At 58.5% G+C, this 19,587-nt stretch overlaps 3 protein-coding genes across 4 annotated transcripts in view; 2 read left to right on the top strand and 1 right to left on the bottom strand.

Moving 5' to 3' along the window:
• Positions 1–674: 674 nt before the first annotated feature.
• On the top strand, positions 675–3,497 carry LAMTOR2 (late endosomal/lysosomal adaptor, MAPK and MTOR activator 2). 2 transcript variants are annotated; one of them, XM_019807690.2, is made up of 5 exons: positions 675–897; positions 1,094–1,256; positions 2,642–2,743; positions 3,008–3,097; positions 3,303–3,497. In XM_019807690.2, exons 1-5 carry the CDS (start codon positions 830–832, stop codon positions 3,357–3,359), a joined length of 480 nt encoding a protein of 159 aa, XP_019663249.1. In that variant the 5' UTR covers positions 675–829; the 3' UTR covers positions 3,360–3,497. The 2 variants fall into 2 exon arrangements, with proteins under 2 accessions (XP_019663249.1, XP_002926981.1); XM_002926935.4 differs by lacking the exon at positions 2,642–2,743 and having other exon boundaries at positions 679–897.
• Positions 3,498–4,519: 1,022 nt separating this feature from the next.
• Positions 4,520–10,729, top strand: RAB25 (RAB25, member RAS oncogene family). The gene is made up of 5 exons (XM_034667465.1): positions 4,520–4,845; positions 7,767–7,962; positions 9,126–9,319; positions 9,885–9,965; positions 10,411–10,729. Exons 1-5 carry the CDS (start codon positions 4,803–4,805, stop codon positions 10,536–10,538), a joined length of 642 nt encoding a protein of 213 aa, XP_034523356.1. The 5' UTR covers positions 4,520–4,802; the 3' UTR covers positions 10,539–10,729.
• Positions 10,730–11,573: 844 nt separating this feature from the next.
• The window catches only part of MEX3A (mex-3 RNA binding family member A), a 10,588-nt gene continuing 2,574 nt past the window's right edge, over positions 11,574–19,587 (bottom strand). Inside the window, exon 3 of the mRNA XM_019807671.2 lies at positions 11,574–17,215. Coding sequence (XP_019663230.2) covers positions 16,110–17,215 — 1,106 coding nt within the window. The 3' untranslated portion in view covers positions 11,574–16,109. The remainder of the gene's footprint in view (positions 17,216–19,587) is intronic.

Below are 19,587 nucleotides of genomic sequence, written 5' to 3'. Positions count from 1 at the left end.
TCCCCTACCCTCCCCGCCCGCACCGCCCTCCGGACCAGCTGCGCCCACAGCGCCCCGGGCGGCCTGGGGGGGCACTGCAGCCGGGGGTCCCGGGCTTCGCGGGGCGGTGGGGGCGGGCTCCCCGCGACAGCCCGCGGCCGGTCCTGGCCAGCCGCCTCCGCGGGGAGTCCCGCGAAAACGCTGTGTGCCTGTCGCCGCCGCGTTGTTCTGGTTCCCGGGCCTGTCCCGACTCGGACGCTCAGTTCCCCCACATCTGGACGTCCACTCGAGGTCTCACCTCTAAGACTGCCTATGCCCCCGGAGGTCCTGCCTGCACGAAGTCTACTAAGTACGGCTCCAGAGGCCTTTGTGAGCTTTGATCTCATCTCACACGGTCGCGCATAACGTAGGGAACTGCTCTGGAAAGTAACCAAACGTGTGCTTGACAAATACAGGGATTTCTTTTTTCAGTTACTGGTCGTGGGCTGTCAAGCGGGGGTGCTGACTCTTCTCACCCCGGGGTGGCGAGGGGATGGAGGAGTGGGTTGTTAAACGTCCTTCCAATCCTGCCCCTGTCCCTTCGCTCCCGCCCTTTCCCCCCCAGCAACCGCATGGTTCCCCCGGGAAAGACGAACTACACTTCCCAGGATGCGCCGCGAGGCCACACGGAACTACAACTCCCGGCGCCTCCCGCGGCGGGGCGGTGTTACGTCGCCACCCCAGAGCCGGGCCGGGACCTCCGGATCGCGCGGCGTTCCGGAGCGGCCGGGAGCTCGGGGAGGTCCCCGCGGAGGCCCGCGGGAGGCGGCTCGGGGGCTGGCGCGGAAGTCCGGGCCTGGGAGCCGCAGGCATGCTGCGTCCCAAGGCTTTGACCCAGGTGCTAAGCCAGGCCAACACCGGAGGTGTCCAGAGCACGCTGTGAGTGCGGCCGGAGGAGGCGGGCGGCTGGCCCGCGGCGCGCAGGGGAGGGGTCTCAGGGAGGGAGGAGGGCAGAGGGGTCGCGCTCTGCCTAGACCCCTGCTTTCTGGAAGCGCCCCGGCGGGAGGTGGGACAAGAGCACAGGCGTTTTCTCGCCGCCCCGAGCACGTCCCTGTCCCTTACTGCCGCTCGCCAGGCTGCTGAATAACGAGGGATCTCTGCTGGCCTACTCCGGTTACGGGGACACGGACGCCCGGGTCACCGCGGCCATCGCCAGCAACATCTGGGCCGCCTACGACCGCAACGGGAACCAAGCGTTTAATGAAGACAATCTCAAATTCATCCTCATGGACTGCATGGTATGGAGAGGGGAGCCACTCCCTCTGTCCCCGAAGGGGATCCCCATGGGGCGACCTGGACCCCATCCTGGATGGTTGGAGGGGCAGGGACAGGGTGTCCGAGGGCTACTAAGAGTTGGTCAGCTGCAGCATTATGGTAGGCAGGGCCCTATGCAGCAAGTGGGGGTGAAAGGGAGCCAGGGACACATGTCTGCCAGGGCTTCTGGGCTCAGCTGGCCTCTTGTCATTCGTGGAGCCCTGGGTAAGTCACTTAAGCTCTCTGAACTTTCTTACCGCCTCTAACTCGGGAACAGTAATACCCCCCAATAGGAGTGCACGCATGCAGGCTTGTGGTGAAGATCAAAGGATGTAAGCCGTACAGCGTTGTCACCCCAGAATCACAGGCTCACAGAAGCACAGCAGAGTCTCCAGGCCCCAGGCCCATCCCTTCAGTTTACAGAAGAAGCAGCTGCTGTCCAGAAAGGGGAAGTAGCCATTAGACGGTGAATTTCCGGGAAACAGAAACTGTCTCACTCGCCTTCTTGTTGGTTCAGCCGACACATGTTTAGGTCCTTGCAGCGCTCTCAGGGATTAGGGGAAAAGTAGCAAACAGGACAAAAACTGCAGCCCTAACTTCTCACAGAAGCTTATGGTTTTATGTGTGCTGTAGAATACATATGTAAGTCAGAGCACTAGGATGTGAGATACCGAGAGTGCTGTGCGCAAGGGAAGTGAGGCGCGGCACGTATCAGGGACAGTCTCACTGAAAAGGTGACATTTCATTAAAGATCCGAACGAAGTTGGCAAGCCATATGGCCGTCTAGGGGAAGAACATTTCTGACAGAACAGCAAGTGCAAAGGCCCTGAGGTGGAATAATGTCTGGTCAAGGATCAACAAGGTTGATGTAGCTGGAGCAGCATGGGAATAGGGGAGGTGAGTAGGAGGTGAGGCCAGATAAGCAGGGAGCTCAGCACCTGGCTCCCAGCACACAGCAGATGCCCAATGAAAGTTTGCTGAACCAAACTGAAAAGGCCCAAGAGTGAACTCTTCCCAAAGGATTTCCACTGTCACGGGGATGACTACCTCCTCCTCACCCCACGCCCAACCAAGGATGCCATCTCGGCTTGGCTGATGACTCCTGCTTGGTGCCGAAGCTAGAGTCGGTGCGGTGGGGCAGCAGCCTTCCAACGTCTTGTCCACACCGCACCCATAAGAATAGCAGCGAAGTCAGAGCTCACAACCCCCGACTAAAACAAACATACAGTGTACTCCGTTTCTCTTCTTTTTCATGCTGACCCACCTCCTTCGTTGATTGGACCCTAGAGTCAGACTTGCAATTTGGGAAAATTGTACCATGGGAAAGGAGAACTGCACATGGGGTTATTTGCTCCCACGTTCCTTACAGGGTCTTTGGGGTGAACCCATGATAATGACATCAACCATTTGGATAGGCCTTTGCAGTTTCAAAACTCCCTCCTGTGTACTACACGTCACCAGCTGGGATAAGGTAGGGGTCACAGAAAGAGAAACCAAGTTTCTGCGAGGTTGAGTTTCCCAGGGGAGGCTGGTTAGTCAGGAGCTGTGCTGACCCTGGAATCTGAGCTCAGGACCCCGCGTCCAGGGCTGTGGCCAAAGCCCCTCATCTGAGGCTCCTGCCATGCCCAGGGCATGGAAGGAAGAAGATGATAGTCTCTCTGAAGAGGAGCCCTTGGGGAGAGAGGGCTAAGGGTGCCGAGCAGAACATTACATCCCACGATATCACCCCCACCAGGAGGGCCGTGTCGCCATCACCCGGGTGGCCAACCTTCTGCTGTGTATGTATGCAAAGGAGACGGTGGGCTTCGGGATGCTCAAGGCCAAGGTGTGTATGTGCCCCTCACTCTACGACCGTGGGCCCAGTGTTTGTGCTCTTCACTGTCCACTGCCACCCCACCACCTTCCTGGAGTCTGCTGTGGGCCGACTCCCAGGAGTGGGTGGGGGCGGGGTGCTCAGCGGGAGTGCCTGGATTGGGGATCCCTCTAGTGGCATACCGCTTGCGGGCCTGATTTCTCCTCCCCTCTTGCAGGCCCAGGCCTTGGTGCAGTACCTGGAGGAACCCCTTACCCAAGTAGCCGCTTCATAATGAGCCTTGGCTGAAGCTGGGGTCAGAAAAGATAAATGACCATTTGGAGGGGCAGGGCCCCCTGGGGAAGCCTTTCTGGGTGGTAGGGGGAAGGTGAGACTTTGTGTTTTCCAAGAATAAACTTGAACTCCTGTCTTGCGTGATGACTGCTTTCTTGAACGGGAGGAGCCCAAGGAGGTGCAACGGAGTGGGGATTGCTTAGGAGACTCGAGGGCCCGCCTCTCACCTTGCCCTCTGACAGCTGGGGCGTCTTGGTAGCATGGCCCAGCCCTGCCCCTCTGAGCAGAAGTTCAGGCTACCTGATGGGCGCACCTTTGGGGGTACTCTCAGAGGAGCGGCGGACTGGTGGGGGTCCTACTGGACAGCAAGAATATAGGGCCCTGCCAGGCCAGTGCCGTTCAGTCTCAACTTTGGGGGTTTGCCTTTTCTGCTCTCGGGGGTGGAACAGTGTGCACTAGCCACCGACCAGGGCCACCCCATGCTCACACCAACCCTCCAGATCTTGAAACCCTTTGCGGGCAGTGTGGCTTTACTGTGAGCCCTCAGATCCTGCCCTGTGTTTAAACTGCTCACGCATCTGTCTGTTTCTGCTCCAGGTTGCCCCTTACCCTGGGTGCGTAGAGCAGGTCTGGACAGAGAGCTACCAGCCCCTAGCCCGGTGCCATAGGAAGGGATCCGTCCCAGGGCAGAGGTAGGTTGCGAGTTTCAGCTCCACCCAAGGTGAGGAACGCTGCCCATCCCAGGCCCTGGGCTGTTGGGAGGGGCAAAAGTTGCTGTGTCCACAACACAGCTCCCAGAATTCTGCACTGTGCCAAAGCGATTGGCACCTGTCAGCACCAGCCCCTCGCCCCAGCAGCCCTTCCCCTGGTGCCCCCAGTCACCCCCCACCAGAGGCTCTGACAGAAAATCAGGAGGCCAAGCAGGTTTCTGCTCCCTGACAGGCTAGGTCTCACTCACTGGGGGCTGCCCAGGTAGGTCCCTGGTCCCAGGAGCCCTAGCACCGTGCACTCAGCCCTCAGCTGGCTCTCTGGAGGTCCTGTGCCTGTCCCCACGCCCTCCCACCCCCAGCCTGCCCACCCGCCCCACTGCGGGAGCACCGGGAGCACCGGCTGAGAGCGGACACTCAACCTGCCTAACCTGTCTGACGTCATCGTCTCTCCACCCACCTGGGCCCCAGGTCTCCGCCCGCTTGCTCTTCCTGTTCTCAGCTTCCGTCCTCCTGGCTTCCTTGCAGCACCCCCACCTGCCAGAGCTGAGCCTCCTAGGCCCTGCCTAGCTTCAAGTGGGCCCTCAAGCCCTCTGCCTGCGGAAGTTTCTTTACCCCCAATGAGAGAAGCGGCAGATCCAGGTCTCTGGAGAGCCGAGGGTTGAGGGCGCGGAGGCAACGCGGAGTCCTGTCACCTCTGCCCCTGAAGACACTTATACCCTCCATGCGCAGCCAGGATGGGGAACAGAGCCGAGGAAGATTATAACTTTGTCTTCAAGGGTGAGTTGGGGTCTGTAAATAGACCATCAGAGCCAGAGAGTGTCCCCCCTGTCTTTTTACCTGTTACTAGGACCCTCCCAGGGCCCATCATTCCTTTGGAGAAGAAAGCAAGCTGCTGGGAGGGGAGGGTCTGCTTCCTGGGGCAAAAGTTCTGGAGCCGCCGGAGGGCTCTACTCCTGCAGATAATGATGGTGATTGCTCCCTGGCGGGGCTAAGTTAGGCCCCTCTGCTCCATTCACGAAGGAAGCCCACATCCCTAGAATTGCCAAGCACCGCAGCACAAGGGATGGAGGTCGGACTTCAGAGAGGACTTCCCTCCTGAGAAGAGGGAATAACCTTGAGAGGAAGAAAGTCCTGTTTCTGGGTGGGTGTGCAGGGAAGAGGAGAAAGGAGAGGTTTGTGCGTTTCAGGGTGAGGACAGGGAAGATGTAATTGATCAAGGGCGAGGTCTAGTAGAACCTGGAAGACCCCGAGGGCCGGGGCCTTGTCTGCTGTCCCTCGGCAGCCCCTTTGGGCCCAAATACCAGGCACAGGGTCACCTTGGCTGATCCTGGAAGTATGCATGCATCTTTCCTGCTCCTTTTTTTTTTTTTTTAAAGATTTTATTTATTTATTTGACAGAGACAGAGACAGCCAGCGAGAGAGGGAACACAAACAGGGGGAGTGGGAGGAGGAAGAAGCAGGCTCCCAGCGGAGGAGCCTGATGTGGGGCTCGAACCCATAACGCCGGGATCACGCCCTGAGCCGAAGGCAGACGCTTAACCGCTGTGCCACCCAGGCGCCCCATCTTTCCTGCTCCTTGACCTCAGCCCCTGCGATGGACCCCTGTAGACCCCAGCCCCCACGCACCCCCACTTCCACGTCTCCTTCGGGGTAGGGTGGACTGCAGAGCTGTGATTCCCTCTGCCACCACCCCACCCTGCTGCCTCTCCCAGCCTAAGCCCCACCCTCACTTGAGTGGGGACGCAGGCCACTCCGGTTGGGGAACCAGTACTCCGGGCCTCTGTCTCAGGAAGGGGAGGCTGGGGCAGCACTGCTACTAGTAACTGCCCTTTCCTGAGCGCTTCTCTGTGCCAGTCCCGAGCCCATTAGTCTCCATAACGGCCCCAAAATCTATCTGTCCTCTTGCAAGCGTAGTGGGCAGGAGCCAGGCTCGCTGTCCAGATCTCACCTCTGTCGACTAGTTCATGCAGGTGGGGGTCTCCAGAAGCAGACACTGAGAAGTTTGGGGTATAAGGTGTCTAATCTGGCTCAACACCAGTGAAAGGAAGGGAGAGGAGATGTAGGGAGAAGCCAGACTGCGACACAGGGTCACGGAGTCTCGGGCAAGGGCGGCGGGCGCTGCGCTCACCTTGCTTGGGGACCTGAGGCAGGCAGCCCCGGAGCGCTGCTGTCAGCACCAGGGCAGGAGCCGAGGAGGGAGCTGGCGGTGGGGGGGCTCGTCCTTCCTTGAAGGCAGAGCGGGGGGGGGGCACACACCTCTGTTTGCGAGGCCAGCCGCACTGGCTGATACCAGCCGCATCCCCCCCAAGTGTTTGTTTTGCTGTCCTGTAGAAATGGGATCGTGATCACGGTACTTGCCTCCTGGTGCTGTGGTGGGGGTTAAAGGAGCCAAAAGGCGTGAGGCTCTCAGGGTGTGCCTGGCACATAGAAGGCGCTCAAGCACTGTTAACACTTAGTGTCTCCGTTTTACAGATGACGATGAGACAGTGAGGAGCTGACAAGTGGTCACAAAGTCAACGCTCAAACCCACGTCTGGGGGGCTCCAAAGCCCTTGCCCTGAGCACCCTCTGGGCAGGAGGGCAGGGCTAGGAGCCCACCCACTGGCAGGGGTGAGCGGGATGAGGTTCCCAGCAGGGGGGAGGCAGGGATACACACCCACCCACACCCACACTGCTCCCAGCTCCTTCCTGCCCTGCACACCTTTGAGGGGGCTTTCTAGATTTTATAAACAAGGAAACTGAAATGTAGAAAAGCTGAGCCGCTTGTTCAAGGTCACTAGCTAGTGAGAGGCCGAGTGGGGTACCAGCACCCTGAATATGTGGCTCCCAGGGCGCCAGCCTCGTGGTCCTCCTGTAGTCCTGCTGTTGGCTCTGGGTTGTGCAATGTGTGGGTTGTCCTTGCATCAGACCCCTTGCCTTACTCCAGCCCCCAGCTCTGCCGTGGTGGGTAAAGCTGAGCCCTGGGCGCTGTGCATCAGCCCAGAGGCTCTTCACGGCCTCCCTGGTAGACCCCGGTCCCTGGAACCCCAACAGTGAAAGCACTGGCCCGCCGGCAACAGTCAGCCTGGGCAGTATCTCATTTACTTCTAACAACAATCCGCAAAATAAATAGTATTGTTATTCCCATTTTTCATGTGAAAACGCACGTCAGGGTAGGCCCGTCCAACACCTGGCCCCGTGTTCTTGACTGTGCCCTTCCTTGGGGACAGCGGGATCCTAACTTCTTACCCCCCTGAACTTTCCTCCCTCCCCCGATGTGTCACCTGCCAAATGTTCTCCCCACATTTGTGTTCGCATGGCAGCTTCCTGCACGCACGCACACATGCCGAGCCTCCCCGTCCTCACGGCTCAGACACAGACAGGCACAACGCTGTCACACGGCCTAGTCCAGAAACGTGTTCGCTCCCCAGACCTACAGCCCTGTCCACGTCCACACACCCTGCCAACCTCATAGCCCCTCAACATGGACACCCACAAACAGCCCGAGGAGGCGCCCATCACCAGAAGTGCAGGCTGACTGCACAGACCTGACCAAGAACCCTTCCAGGCCTGCAGCCCGAACTCTTGGCCCCTCACCTGGGAAGTCTAGAAGCCTCTGCCAGGAGGCCTGGCTCCTCCCGCGGTTTCCTGGGCTCGGCTCCCGTTTCCGTTCCTAATGCGTGGACCCCTGATCTCAGCCCTGCCTCTCCCCTCCTGCAGTGGTGCTGATCGGCGAGTCGGGAGTGGGGAAGACCAACCTGCTGTCCCGGTTCACACGGAATGAGTTCAGCCACGACAGCCGGACCACCATCGGTGTCGAGTTCTCCACCCGCACCGTCATGCTGGGCACGGCCGCCGTGAAGGCTCAGATCTGGGACACAGCTGGCCTGGAGCGGTACCGAGCCATCACCTCCGCGTGAGCCCGGGCTGGGGGCGCTGGGGAAGTTGGGAAGTGCCTCCGGAGGAGAGGCCACAGGGCCACATGCTCCCTGGGTGGATCCCGGGACTCCGTGGCCCAGTGAGCCCAGACGCCGAGAGCCACATGGCCTGAGGCAGGATACAGTGGTACCAGCTGCCAGAGCGAAGAGCAGCAGCCGCTGGGCCACTTCCCGAGCCTTTGCTCCATGTCCAGGGAGGAATGAGGCACTTGCCAGTGGGCATTTGGTGTAAGCCTCAAAGTAACCGTAGACCTAAGATGCTATAATTAATCCCTGCTTAATACAAGAACCCGAGGCTCAAGCAGGGACGTCCTCCATCCCGGGTCAGACTGTGGGACCGAGAGTGGTCTCACTTCTGCTTTGCACTTGGCACCCAGTGCTGTTTCAACGCACACCTGGAGGCCTGGCCCCGTAGATGCGTCTTACACACAGAGGAGGCGGAAGCCCCGCCGAGCAATTCCGGGTCAGCGGCAGGCCAGCCGTGAGCAGGGTGGTCTCCATGTGCGATGGCGGACAGCACCTGCCGATGGGGCAGCGAGTGGGACTTCAGGGCCCAATCACACACGCTCAGCACTCTGGGCCTGGTCACCAGAGCTCTTACGAGCCTCAGCTGACCCCGCGATAAATCGGGAACAATCAGTCAGCACAGTCCGGATGGTAGATGGTAGATGGAGAAGAGTGAGGCTGGACGCTCGCAGGGATGCCTCAGATGGTCAGCTCTGGGACTGCTGCGTGGGGTGGGCGTTTAGCTGGTCCTAGAAAGACCTGGCCACGGGACAGAACGGGCACTGTGGAGCGGAAACCACGTGAGGAACACCCCACTGAAGGTGGGCCTCCGAGAGGCCAAGTTGACCGGGGCCCCGTTGCACCTGTGTGGACAGCAAGGGCTAACATCAGCACAGAAGACCCAGGGAAGCAGTAGTAGAAAGGCAGGAGGGAGCCGGTGGTTTCAGAGAAGGAGGGGCTGCTTTAGAGCCCCCCTCCCCGCCCCGTACCCGTAGCCCCGGAGGGCTCAGCATCAGGCCCAGAGCTGGAGTTGTCCCGTCCGGATGTGGGTCCCTGGACCTCAGCCTTCCTATTTCCCCATCTCTGGTACTCACCTCTGACCTTGCCTCTGTCGCCCCCTCCACCCCCCGCCCAGGTACTATCGCGGCGCGGTGGGGGCCCTGCTGGTGTTTGACCTAACAAAGCACCAGACCTATGCTGTGGTGGAGCGTTGGCTGAAGGAGCTCTATGACCACGCCGAGGCCACAATCGTGGTCATGCTCGTAGGCAACAAGAGTGACCTCCAGCAGGCCCGGGAGGTGCCCACTGAAGAGGCCCGAATGTTCGCTGGTGAGAGCTCCCCTCCAGGCCGTCGCCTCCAGCCCAGACCCTGCGCTCCAGCTCCCGCCTCCCCAGCCCCTGCTCCTGCCCTGGGGTCCCCTACCTGCATCTCATCTTCCTCAGAGTCTCCCAGACCCACCTCTCCATCACCCTGTGTCCCTCATCCCATCCCACCACTTGCCCCAGGGTTGTCTTTATGGGCAATTATTTGTCGTTGACTTTAAGGCAGGCCACTGTGCAAAGTTCAGGGATCCAGGGTGTGACAGGTGCGCTCCCCACGACCTTCTGCAGTCACGCTTTCCCCAGGAGGCCTCTGGGGTCAGAGGCAGCAAGATGCAGTGGTTAAGGGTGCAGGTCCCATGGCCCAGCCTCACGTCTCCTGGCCAGTCCTTTGTTCAGTCTCTCTGTGCTGCTGGCTTCAGCTTCCTCTTGCGCGAAAAGGGATCATATCCAGCCCTACTTCACAGGTGGTTTCAAGCACGAAATGAGCTACACACGCCAAGGGGTTAGCACATTGCAAATGTACACAGTAAACATGAGGTAAATATTATTATTGTGTTTCCCTTCCTGCCAGAAAACAATGGGCTGCTATTCCTGGAGACCTCGGCCCTGGATTCCACCAACGTTGAGCTGGCCTTCGAGACTGTCCTCAAAGGTTAGAGCCCCTGCCTCAATCTGGCAGCCCCATTCCATCCCCGCAGCTTCTGTGGGCAGTGGTGGCAATGCAGACGGCCAGTCCTTGTCCACCCCCGATGATTCCTCAGTCCCTCCGTGGGCCCCCAACCCTCTCAGAGCCTCCCTAGTGCCCCTGCCTCTAAGCCTGAGGCTGGGGGGAAGGAACCGGAAGGCCACACTTCCCGGGGAGCTAAGGATTAGCCCTTCTCCACCCAGGTAAGTAGAAGGGACCCAGGTGCCCAGACTCCACTTCCTTCCAGCAAAGCCTCCTTGAAGTGTGGTTGCATGCGGTCCTCAGCGACGCTGTGCCATGTGTGTCGGGGGAGCGTGGGCTCTCGGTCTTCTGACCCCATCACTGCCCTCCACCCCCCTCAGAGATCTTCTCTCGGTCTTCTGACCCCATCACTGCCCTCCACCCCCCTCAGAGATCTTCACCAAAGTGTCCAAGCAGAGGCAGAACAGCAGCCGGACCAACGCCATCACTCTGGGCAGCGCCCAGGCTGGGCAGGAGCCGGGCCCTGGTGAGAAGAGGGCCTGTTGCATCAGCCTCTGACCCTGGCTAGCGCCCGCCCTGCCTCCACTGGCTTTCTGGTGCCCCACTCCCACCCCAGCCCCAGGACCGTTCCCTGGCCTGTGGGTCCAGATGTCAGAGTAGCCCCACAGACCTTCACGTTCCCCCGACCCCCATATCTCTATTACCTGTGCCCCCCCCACACACAGATTGGCCTTCAAATAAAGCTGTGTTTTGTACCAACGCCTGGCCAGCCTGCTGCCTCCCATCCTTGCCTCCCCTTCACCTCTGGCCCCTCTGAGCTTGTGTTCCCCTCCCCCACCGCCATCCTCCCCACCACACCCACTGCCCCCCAGGGCCAGCTGCCTCTGGAGTCCTGTGGTCTGGGGACAGTGCCAAGGGGGAGGGAGGTGCCCACCCTTCCCTCTGCCAACCCCCAGGGCAGGTGGGGGAGGGAGGACAGCATGGCCAAGAGGGGGTATCTGGAAGGAGAGACAAAGGAAATCACCGTCAGGCACCATCTGGTGCCTCGGGCCCTGGTGCCAAGAACTGAGGTCACTCCAATGCCAGGGGTGAGGGAAGGAGGCAGGGGGAGGTGTTGGCAAGAAGGGGAAGTCAGGGCCAGCCCTGTCTGCGTGCGCCTGGGAGGTGGAGGGTCCAAGCCTCCTACCCAGTTTGCAGCCTGACCCCCAGAGAAACCAGGAGTGTGGGGTGTAGGGATGGACCGAAGCTGCTGGGATGAGTGGGGAATGTCTCCGTGGAGCTGGCTGTGCAGACAGGGTCTCCCACACCCCACCTGGCCCTGGCCATCCCCTGCTCTGCAGGACAGACTGCACCCCCATCCCCACCCCCACCCCCAGGAAGACAAGGTGGTAAATGGGTAGAAAAGGGAGGGGACCAAAGGCCTGGAGACTCCAGTAGGGAGCTGTGGAGAGCAGGTGGGAGCCAGCCATTTCCTGCAAGGGGGCAGGGCCCCCAGAGTCACACTGGAGAAGACCCCCAGTTGCAATTCTCATGATGGTCCCCTCACTCGCCCCGCCGTGGGTCAGGCCCACACGCAGAGACAGAGGCCAGAGCCTTAATTAATAATACTTTTAATAAAATTAAGTTCTTAATAGCACATTTAATACATTAACCCTCCCCCTTCTTGGTTTCTCTGCATTTTGTGCAACATCACTTTGACTTTATTATTCGTGGGTCCGTTTTGTTTCCCGCCTTTATTTTGCTTTTGAAATATTTTTCCTTGGTGGATTTGTACGTGTCTTCACTAGATGCCTCAAATTAAGTCTGACCACAATCCTACTCTACTTTCTACAGTGGAGAGACCATCCCCCTGCCCCGGGGCTGCCTCCCCTCCCACCCTACCCCACCCGCACCCTCCAGCGGGAAGGGGAAGCCCTCCCCACCCCAGACTCTACCTTCCCAAACTAGCGGGGTTTCTAGGACAAAAAGAGCAGGGGAGAATCTCCCTAGGTGGGGTGAGAAGAGTAAATCGGGGAGAGGGAGATGTGTTTGGGGCCCAGGGCCAGGGAGGGGCTCCACGGGTCTCAGGTGTGTGAGCAGGCTCCTCCCAGCCCTCCCCTCCCCACAGGAGGGAGGGCCCGTCCTGAGCTAGGCCGGTGGAAGGCAAGTGCTAAAAAAACAGTTGATTTCTCACATGCAAAAGCCAGGCTCCCCAGTTTTCTGTGGGGAGGGTGAGGTGCCCCCAGGCCAGGACACCCTGGGGGGCCCCTCCCTGAACACTCACAGCTGGAGGTGAACTGGAGCACAGGGTGAGGGACAGCATCCCCCAAAGTCTCTGCTGCCTGCCCCCTGCCTTCGTACCCCTGGGGGCCCATTCTCCCAGGCCTTCAAGGACAGTATCTGCACTGTACCCCAGTGGGTGGGAAGTCCTTCCTGGAGTCTAACTTCCATGAGACAATAAAGCTGGCCTGGACAGCACAGGGCAGCTGTAAAGAGCTGTTACTGAGATGGTTAATCCCACCGCTGCCAAGGAGGCCGAAAGCTAAGTGGGATATTGGGTGGGAACAAGGACAGAGGACTGACCCCCTGTCTTCGTGAAGCTCTGAGAAGGTGGGAAGTATATGCATGTCTGTTTCTAGAATAACCTACCAGGCTCTTGAATCAATCCCTCGTGGGGTGGATTGAGGTTACACTTCAACAAGGACTTCCTCGGGCCTGGGAGAAGCAGGAGACCCAGGAGGGTCTGAGCGGAGTGGTCTCCACCCCCCCCCCTGCCCCGAGAGCCCCAAGAGGACACAGCACTTTGGAGTAAGGACTGCTCTGCAGAGACCTGGGGACAGACAGGGTGGCAGGCCCCCGGTGCCAGGGCAGAGGGGAGGGTGCAGGCAAACGTGCTCACCTCCGCTGCGCAGTTCGGCTCCCATGCATTTGAAATGATCAATGTCCATCTTTCAAAGACCCTGGGGATGGAGCTCCTCATCTGTTTGTCCTACCATTTAAAAATCCAAGGATTCTCAGAATCAACCCCAGCAGACTGGAAGCTCCGACCTCCACTAGCACGAGCTTCCACCCCGGTCTCTGGAGACTGGGGGGTTCCTCACACGCAGGTTGGACTCAACCGCTTCCCTCCTCTACTTTCCTCTTCGTTACAACTTTTATACATTCTACTGGACCCAGGGGCCCTCGATGCTACTAAACTTTAAGCTATCTGAATATCGTCTACTAAGTAACTAGTAATTCTTTCTTTTCTCTAGGATTATATGAAATAAATTTGAATTATTATTATTAATAATTTTTATTTTGTAGTATTCTTTTCTTTTAAACCCCTCGGTTTCTTTCTTTTTCTTCTCTCTCTCTCTCTCATTTTTGGTTAAACAAAACAAAACAAAACAAAACTATTTCTCTTAAATCTCGCACCTCTCTGAGGGTTCCCGCAGGCCTGCTAGGCCTCAGCTCTGGACTTCCCCTCCCCACTCGCCCCTGGGACAGGGCAGGGGAAGGGGGGGGCAGCCCAGGATCCTCAGTCCAAGCGCGTCTTCCTTTCTTGTTAATCCCTTTCTTTGTTTGGCTCTGCGGCTCCCCCGAGGGGGAGGGGAGCGGGGAGGGGGCCCATGGAGTGAAATCCAATCTACTAGCGGGGCCCCAGAGGGACCAGGTTCCCCCAGCGCCCCCATCTCCACCACACATCCCAGGATGCTGCCCATGAAAAGCAAATGACATTCCTCCCCAAAAAAAAGTGGGGGAAAAAAGGAACGTAAACCTGAACATATATTAAAAACACTTTTTTTTTAAGATTTAACTCTGAATACAAATGTATTTTTTTTCTTCTCTCCCTACATATATTCTAAACCTTCTAAAGTTTTTTTATTTTTTTTAAGGATCACTTTATCATAAAATAAAATATCCTTTTCATATAATAAATTACCTAATAAAAAGTCTTTTTTTCATATTAGCCCAGGTTCTTTGCTACATTTATACGGTAATAAACGCCTTTATTAAAATAGAATATTAAATTATAAAGAACTGCTTTTTTTTTTTTTTTTTTTTTTTTTTTTTTTTTTTTTTTTTTGCTATTTTTGTTTTGTCTCCTCTGTGTTGTTCGCCTATCTCGCTCCCTCTCACGCTTTCTCTCCTCTGTTTTGTCTCTCACTATGTGTGTTTTGCGTTGGTTTCTAGGTTTGGCTCAATTACCAATGGTGGGACTGAATTTTCTGAGCCCCCTAGCCTAACAGTCTTCTGCCTTTGTGGGTAAGAAGTGGAGAGGGGGAGGGGGATCGACAGACAGACATCCCTTCTTCCCACCCCCCTCCCCACCCCCCTCGGCGACCGAGGGCGCCCATTTGGTTTGGTTTCTATTGTACAGACATCGCAGGATGGCTCACATTGGCGGGAAGGAGGGAAGTTGCCACAGGCCACTTTCCAGACTGTGACCTCCTTCCTCTCCCCTCCCTGGCTGGTGGTCTGCAGGGGTAGGCTGAGAAGAGGTGAGTGAATTCACAACAGGAGGAAGGAGAGGAGGAAATCCCCCCTGTACCTTCATCCATGCACCCCCTCTCCATCAGATAGAATGGGACTCCCGAGCATAAGTGCTCAGAGATCACCTAGAACAGCCCCGCCCCATTATATACAAGTATGTCCCGGGACCCTCAGGGACTCACATCCCCCACCCTCTCCTGGCCCGGCCAGCGGAACCAGGAGGGTGGGAGGCTGGTGGTAGCCCCAAGTGAGCCTTAGGGAAGCAGTGGAGGGGGGGTGCTAGGCCTGTTAGTGATACCGGACCGGACTCTGCTGCATCCCAGTCCCGCCAGGCCGAGGACGGAGCTCTCTCTGAAGACCCAGACTCTCTCCTCAACCACAATGGGTGGGACAGGGACTTCATGATTTGATCACTAATAGGGGTTTGTGTCAGGTCCAGAGAGGGGGCGCAGGGCGTGGGAACTACGGGGGAGGAACAGCCCCTCTGTCCACCAGCCTCTCGCTCCTTCCTGCCCCCTGAACAGCAGACCCTGCCTCTCCAATGCCTGCCGCCAGAGGATCCAGCCCAAGAACTGTTCCTTAAACACAGTGCCCAGAGATGGTAGAGGCAGAGGTTTGACCCTTGATGTACCCCAGTATTAGTCCCCTCCTCAAATTTTCACTGAGAATGGGGATATATTCCATCAAGAATTCGAGCTGTTTCTTTGGAGGGGTAGGGAGGGCCTCCAGATGTCAGAAGAGGAATTAAGGGGGGGGTGGTCCATCCAAATGCTCTTCTCCCCTACTTCTCCCCAGAAGGACGGTGAGCCCAAAGCTGGACTAGAAGGGGCAGGAGGGAGGGGGAGAAGGGAAGAAAGAGAGAGAGGAGGACAGAGCTGGAAGCAACAGCCATCAAGGGCAAGCAAAGAGGAGAGCTGGTGGAAAGAGCAAAGGGGAGAGGAGAGCCCAAAGGAGGAAAGATGGGGAGGACAGGGTGAGGGGCAGCCGGAGGGGCCGACAGGAGCTCGCTCTCCAGACCCTCCACCCAGCTCTGTGGGGAGATGAGCTCTGAGCCCTTTACAGATTGATATGCTTCCCCCCCAACCCCAGGGAACCTGTGCAGACTTCTGAAAGGACCCCAACTCCCCTAGACCCCTGGAAACCCAGGAGCAGATGCCCAAACAGGATATGGCATATGGTGGTGGGGGGGGTCTACAGGGTCCTGTGAGGAGGTGAAAGGTCAGGGCCAGAGAGGGCTTGAGGGTTGGAAAGAGGACCTCTAGATCCAGACGATAATTCTCCCCCTCCCTTTCCCCAATCCCCTCCACAGAGGAAAGGGTAGTGTGACACAGATGGGGGGAGGACAGAGGGGGTCAGGATGCCTTATGGACCGCCTCTGGCAAAACAAAAGTTTCTCGTAGCTGCTTCCAGATTGAAGGGTGTCTTGAGGTATCAGAGTTGTAACTCTAGCAAAATGTCCTGCCTGGCCCCCTCCCAACCTTTCCAGGACCGGGTGACCAGAGGCTCTGAAAGTGGCCCACCCCCTAGCCACCATCGCCTCCCCTCCCCCTCCCCACGGAGCGAGTATCTCTAAGCACCTTGCCCCTCATATCACTGATTTCCAAAAGGCCCCAGTGGAAAACAGATCCAGGGTGGGCCCCCGAGGGAGGGAGCCAGGAGGCCTGGGCAGGGGGCTTAGGAGAATATTCGGATGGCTTGCGTGGCTGTGATGTGGCAGACGGGACACTCCGGGTCCGTCCTCTCGCAGATGCGTACTGCACACTCCATGCAGAACAGGTTGTGTCCGCAGGGCACGAGGGCGGCAGTCACCTCACTCTCGAAGCACACCATGCAGTCCCGCCCGCTGCCGGGGCTCCGCAGGCCGCCCCCCAGTTTGGAGAAGCCCTGCAGCGGCTCTCCCGGCGGGCGTCTGGGCAGTCCGGCCAGCTCGGGCCCCGCGGAGGCGGCGGGAGAGCGGTGCGCCCCCGGTGGCGCGGCGCGGGCCTTGGCTGACGACGACGACGACGAGGAGGCGGAGGAGAAGAGCACCGAGGTGGGCGTGGCGTTCTCCTGGCCCGCCCAGAGCGGGGGGCTGGTCTCGGCCACGCCGTAGTACACGTCCTGCTTGCCCACGCCATAGCCCGGGAACAGGTAGCCGCCATAGCCGAAGTCCCCGCCCTGCTCGCCCAGGCGCGGGGCCTCGAAGCCCGAGTCCACGGCGCACTCGCCGATGCACCCCAGGCTGTTCTGGCGGAAGGTGGAGAGTGGCTTGCAGCCGGACGGGTGCACTCTCCAGGCCTCGGAGTAGCGGCTGTCCAGGCCGGCGTCGGGGCTCCCCGCCAGGAAGTCGTTCTCGTTGTTGTACTCGAGGATCTTGCCCGTGCGCACCGCGATGTGCGTCTCGATCTCCTCGCGCGCGCGCTCCACGTTCCCCGGCGCACCCGTGATCTCGAACACCGGGTCGCGGTCGCGGCTTGGCGTGATGATGTACGTGTTGGTCTGCTGCTGGATGCGCTTGATGGTTGCCCCCTTGGGGCCCACCACCAGCCCCACCACGCGGTAGGGCACCCGCACGCGAATGGTCACCTGGCCGGGCAGGGCAGGAGCCACGCCAAAGGCAGCGCCCGACTTGTTGCGCGAGGCGCGGATCATGGAGAAGTGCTCGGCTGCCGAGATGATTTCCCGTCGGGCCGTGGCCACGTCCTCCCGCCGCCCGGTCACCATGAACACGGGCTCCTCGCCGCGTACCGGTGTCTTGATGTACGTGTTGGTCTTGGCCCTCAGAGCCTTAATCTTGCAGCCTGGGATGGGGGGAAGTGGAGAGAGGAAACTCACAGGGCAAGAAGGTCTGCGCTGGGGCCAGTCCGTTCCCGATAGCTACTCAGACACGCGGCCCGCGGGGGCCAACTCGCCCTGCCTCCAACAGTCCGTTCGGCGCCTCTGGATCAAGCACAGATTTCCACGTGTGCCAGCTTTCCCTCCGGGACCACGGAGGACCCTCCCAACCCAGTCACTCCTTGAAACCAGAAAATAACCACTGACCCTCCCAGACAAGCTGCTAACCTCAAATCGCCTAACTGCTCCCAACCGTGGCCGCTCCCTCAATTTCCCTACTGATTCCTGGCCACCCACAAACTTCCAGATCACTTCATCACACATCTCTCCCCCCACCACCAAAGTCTGTCACTGACCTTGAGCTTTCCACAGAACCCCAAAGTACTCAGGAACCCCACAATCTTCTCCTGACTTGAGCTCCATTCATTAAAAGTGTCCTCCAGTCTACTCAGGGAACATGGACCCCATTTGCTCTATGATCTGTGATCCGCCCCCCATGCCTTCCACCCATTAATGTCTCTCAGAGGGCCCCAAATTCATAGCAAGCGTGCAGTGCAGCAACTAGCCAAGTGTGGGAGACCAGGAAGGGTCTGAGAATCGGAGTTTTGAAGGGAAAGGAGAAGTATGAAGATGCAAAGAACAGTGAGTGAGGGCCAGCCCCTGACCCCATGGACACTCCGGCCACCCTGTCCGCTGGGGGCAGGGGAGCTGAGCCGGGCTGGGGACTGAGGAGGTGAGGGGCCTATACTCTCTCTGAAGCAGGAATGGGTTACAGCTGGGAGACTGCAGGGAGAGGCAGGAAGAGCAAGAGGAAAGCCTAGACAAAGAGAGACAAAGAGGGAGAAGGGGAAGAGAAGAGTCAGGGAGGCTAACACAGCTACGGCATCTCTAAAGGCTGCAGTCCTCCAATGGCCAACTGGCCAAGCCTCTCTCCTCCTCTCCCAAGTTCCCGCTCCCTGCCCCTAGCTTCACACACAGCCAGGTTCACGCATCGTCTCGAGCCACACATGCCACACATGTGTGAGTTTGCACACACATGGACCTAGGAGCTGTGATGCACTGTGCGCCTTTATCTAAACAATACTTGTGCACACCCAGGGTGCTCACACTCGCACACACACGTGCGTGGACGCACCTCCCCCCCCCCCCCCCCCCCCCANATGGCCTGTGTTTGACCTTTTCATCTACCCACTCTCCCACCACCATCATCCCTGGCCCTCAAAGGGCACATTCCTCTGCACAGCCACAACTTTTGCCCCCAGGCACATGTACACATGGTCACACCCCTCTCCAGGTACACACTCACTGTCCCCTTTCTCATCCCCCCACCCCATGACCTCTTCCCCCGGAAACCAATGCCAGCAGTCCTAGCTTTCTGACTCTGCCCTAGCCCTCCAGCCACAGGCCTGAGGTGAGCTCACTGGCTTCCTCTCCAGCCCCACCAGATAGGCAGGTGGGGGGATGGAGTGGGTTGGGGCAGTGCTCCTCACCTTCAAGGGACCTCAGGAAGGAGAATTTGCTCCTCCCTTTTTGTCTTCAGACCTCTTGGCAGTTGAGAAGTCCTACCTGTTGTCAAGCCCACATCCTTGCTGCTTTTACATCAGTAAATGTTTGTCCTATGCGCAAGGCAGAGGGGTGAGGAACTGTGATTCCCTCTCCTACAACTCTCCGCTCCCATGGCCTCTGATAGGCACCTGGGTGCTGGCTCAAGTTCTGGGTCCATCAACTTAAGTGAGAGCTGGGTATCTTTGGGGGTTGGGGTGAGGCAGACAGGCCGGGGCAGGAGAGGAAGAAGAAAAGCTAAGGGCCCGGAGGTGCAGAATGGGTGGAGCTCATCCTAGGGTTTGGAACCCTGGAGAAGCATCTCTGGAAGGGAAGACCACAGGGCTTCACCTTTCTAGAGGTCAGAGAGAGGCGTGCTGGCGCTGCAGCAGGGAAGGGAGGTTAGACAAGAGGGAGGACTTCCACATACTTAAGGACCAAGGGGAGGCTTCTCTTCTCTGAATAGGAGAAATGTCCCCACTTGCATGAGAGACAGGCCCATCTGCTGAGAGGCAGAAGAATGACTCCATGAAATCCTGGGGCCTTCCAAGACCACCCCCACACTCAAGAAAAGATATCAGTGTCCCCACCCAATTCCAGGGCTCTCGGTCCCTAGTGTCTGGCAACAAGAGGAAACCCAACTTTTTGAACCAGAAATCTCAAGAGATGGAGCGCCCCAGGGGGATGAGGGCTGTTTAGGGGAGTGGCATCTCCCCTCCTCCATTCTGGATCTCAAGGCAAAATGCCCCCAACCCCCAAGCGCTTCGGGTAGATGAGGTGGGGTGTGCAGTAGGCC

Source organism: Ailuropoda melanoleuca, chromosome 8 (genome assembly GCF_002007445.2).
Source record: "Ailuropoda melanoleuca isolate Jingjing chromosome 8, ASM200744v2, whole genome shotgun sequence".
Lineage (NCBI taxonomy): Eukaryota > Metazoa > Chordata > Mammalia > Carnivora > Ursidae > Ailuropoda > Ailuropoda melanoleuca.
The sequence above is the reverse complement of the archived record's forward strand: the minus strand, read 5'-3'. Positions and strand labels throughout refer to the sequence as shown.